General features: G+C 38.8%; 1 protein-coding gene across 1 annotated transcript; it reads left to right on the top strand.

Moving 5' to 3' along the window:
- Positions 1-868: 868 nt before the first annotated feature.
- Positions 869-3283, top strand: LOC140990869 (protein TAPETUM DETERMINANT 1-like). Its single transcript, XM_073460709.1, has 3 exons — positions 869-1263; positions 1416-1520; positions 2737-3283. The coding sequence occupies exons 1-3, from the start codon at positions 1167-1169 to the stop codon at positions 3135-3137; spliced, it is 603 nt and encodes a 200-aa protein (XP_073316810.1). The 5' UTR covers positions 869-1166; the 3' UTR covers positions 3138-3283.
- Positions 3284-3397: the final 114 nt, after the last annotated feature.

The raw sequence follows: 3397 nt of genomic DNA, 5'->3' as shown, positions 1-3397 counted from the left end.
CCCTCAACTAACCTTGCAATAGACTCCACGTGCTGTATTTAACCATGGTTAAGTTTTTTCTCAGCTAATTCTCTTTAATTCCACCATTCATTTATTCATGAAAAGAGAAATCAATGCTCCGCACGCTTTCATGGCTTCTTCAATTCAATTCCTTCTCCTCCAAAACCTTAATTAAATCGCGATGCATTAAGCATACGCACATTCGATCAAGCACACTTTTCGGGAATGATCCCTCGCCAGCCTAAGCAAAAGGTGAAGCAAAGGGATCTCTGTGTGCATTATGCTATTTTGCTGCCGCTGCAAAAAATCTCTGCCATTTTTGTCTGCTCTGAGTTTTCTGATCGCACACCTCCGTTTCACCTTCAATGCTCTGTCCCCATGTTAAAGTTTATATGTTTGTGTATCATGCATATAATATACACGGATGGGTTTTGTAGGGTTGGTGTTGTTTTCGTCTGTTGCTGAATGATTTTTTCGATTTCTGTATGCATTTATTAGGAAAGGAGCTTTGTGTTGGGGAAAAAATTCGGCTGTGGGCTCTTTTCCCGTGATTATGTTAAAAGCCATGTCGGGAAACCTTGCCTTTTTTGATGCTTAAATTCTTAGAAAATTTTCTCGTAGACTTTCATCAAACACCCACTCCCGCCTTCCTCTATAATGTAATTTTTGTGAAACACCATTTGTGACTGACATCTCTTTTTTACGAGTCAAATCTCTGGTATAATAGTTACTTTTGTGAGTATCGGAATGTTTCTCGATTCAGATACTGAAATTTGGTTGATACACGATTGATTTTTTTGTTCTTTTCTTGGTTTCTTTGCTGTTTGTGTTGATTCGAATTAGTTTAATGGGTTTTTTTTTCAGAGATTTGCAGTCGTATCGAAATCAAAGCTGTCAAGTCACGTCGAAGCTTTTCATCGTTCTCTCTCCAGTTCAGTCAAAGGAGAATATAAAGCTGATTTAGACTTCATTCGTGCATTTCCCATACCTCCCTCTTCGGCGGTGATTTGCTCGATTACCGCTGTTTTAGGCTACACTTGCTAGCTTAGCTTCTGTCCGGCCCGACTTGACTCCGCTATATCTAACTATATCCAACGTTCCCCTTCGGCAAACTTGATTTAAAAAATACAGCTCCGAATTTTAATTTTTCGGCGCCGGTAAAACAAATGAGGCAAGAATCATCATTACGGCGGCGACGAATAGATGTATTTACTGCGGTGTTTGCGGTCACATTCTTGCTGTTCATCATTCAAACTTATTCAGGTCACTGTTTAATGTAAACACAGAATCTATATGTGGGTTTTCTGTGCATTATGGTTCTTAGTTTATGGCGGAAATTATATCACTAAACATCGAAATTCTTTGCTGTATTTTTTATTTGATTTTGATCTCGTTGGGTTTCCTTTTTGTTTCAGATCATGATCAATGGCAGGTCGGTACAGTTCTATCTGAGAAGAAGAATTTAATTGTAGCCCAGAACACACCCTCTCTTAATAATCATCGCAAGCTGCTTAATCATGGTAATTTCCATTTATTGCATCTTCCGAAATATAAAAATCATGAATAAATCGATTTGATGGCATTCTTTGATCATACTTTTTGGGCAAGAAATATATTTTTCCCATAGAAATGAAGCCAAAAGAAAACATCTCTTGGATATAAGGTACACATGCGTACACTGTGTGTGACACATACTGAGTCTGCTCGATCGCTGTGCGCACTACGCCACAGTCTTCGGCTTGTACAGCGCCACCGGCATATATAGTCTCAGCCTACTTTTTCTTCTCAGTTGTCGCGTACGGCTCTGCCTCCTATGTGGCTGGCGCAAATTCTACGTGTCATTTTTCCTAACACGCACCCCTTGTATTGTACACCTCCTACTGCGTAATACTTCAACAACTCTGTAATAATATCACCGTAAGTGTCCAATAGAGTGGCTAATTATTTGGTTTTTCTGCATTTAATTACGTTTCCATCTCAAAGAATCACATGCACGTGTGCTAAGGACCGGCGTCGTTTGAATTGAGGGGCGCATTTTAGCAATGTGGATGCGTAGGTTAGTGGGTCTTTTAATTTATTATTGAACAAAATCATAAAGGGTCATTTTGGTGGCTTCTTTGATAGCCCATGTTATGTTGACAGGGTGTATGTTAGCATGGCCATTTATTAGAAAGTGGAAACCATCAATTTGAAATGAAGTCCTCTATTCTCCATGCAAAATCCCTTTTTGTTCATATGTCTCTTTCAAAAGTCCTTTGCTCATTGTCCAAGAATTTTATTACAACCATTATATTAATTCTGACATTTCAATATATTTAGCAATACCAAATACTAGAATTTAATACATATTTTGTTGTTTGTGAAAAAGGGTGGTTTTTTTGTTTGGGTGTTATTTTAATTTCAAACATGCAAATGGAGTAAAAAAATGTGATGATATATATATGTAGTTAAAGAGTAAAGATCCTTCAAATGCCAAGAATTTGCATGAGTAGTAAGTAGCTCTCTTGATTTGTTACATTTGATATAAGATATCCTAAATTTGTTATGTCAACTTATTCTAATTATCCATATTTCTGCAATTCTTGAATGGTTACAACTATAACTATGTATCAATGTTATCAACTTCGATTATTGTCAAAAAATGAGAATTTTTTCCCCTAAAAAAGGTGTCATTTTTCAAGATCATTCTTGATTTTGCGCTAAAATTATGTTTGTATTTGTTGGGTTTTTTAACAGCTCCAAGAAAAGGTGAAAAGGGAAATGAAGAGAAAGTGGAGCCCAACAGAATCTGGAGCGAAAAGTGTTCAAAGTCGGATATAGTGCTCAGCCAGGGCGCCACCGAGCCGCTGCCGAACGGCATCCCCACGTACACGGTGGAGATAATGAACGTGTGCGTATCCGGCTGCGACATCTCCGCCATCCACCTCAGCTGCCGCTGGTTCAGCTCCGCCCGCCTCGTCAATCCCCGCGTCTTCAAACGCCTCCGATTTGACGACTGCCTCGTCAACGACGGCAACCCTCTCGTCAACGGCCGCACGCTCTCCTTCCAATATGCCAACACCTTCCGATACCCCCTCTCCGTCTCCTCAGTCACTTGCCGGCTTCCGGGGCAAGCTCCGGCCGACACGAGAAATTAAAAGCAAAAATCAAGATTTTCACACTAATCTTAAAGAAATTCCACTGCTAACCATTTTTTTTTAAATATAGTAATGTAGGGCTGTGTAAATCAACATAGAGTCATAGAAGCAGATTGAAGGGGAAAATAGCAAAGATTTAGGTGAAGTTTTTGGGCATATATTGAATTATTATCGCATGAAATTTGATTTTTCTGCTTTATATTGCTTTATGCTTGATGGGAAATTGGCCTTTTTTTTTTTTTTTTATAATTGTGATTTGA

Source organism: Primulina huaijiensis, chromosome 13, assembly GCF_012295235.1.
Source record: "Primulina huaijiensis isolate GDHJ02 chromosome 13, ASM1229523v2, whole genome shotgun sequence".
NCBI lineage: Eukaryota > Viridiplantae > Streptophyta > Magnoliopsida > Lamiales > Gesneriaceae > Primulina > Primulina huaijiensis.
Note: the sequence above shows the minus strand (reverse complement) of the source record. Positions and strands in the feature narration are given on the sequence as shown.

What these genes read in the sequence shown, in the direction of transcription:
- LOC140990869 (XM_073460709.1), top strand. Translation starts at nt 1,167, where the DNA reads ATGAGGCAAGAATCATCATTACGGCGGCGACGAATAGATGTATTTACT. An exon ending in CATCATTCAAACTTATTCAG is followed by an intron (nt 1,264 to 1,415) that starts GTCACTGTTTAA and finishes TTTTTGTTTCAG; the next exon opens with ATCATGATCAATGGCAGGTC. An exon ending in TCGCAAGCTGCTTAATCATG is followed by an intron (nt 1,521 to 2,736) that starts GTAATTTCCATT and finishes GTTTTTTAACAG; the next exon opens with CTCCAAGAAAAGGTGAAAAG.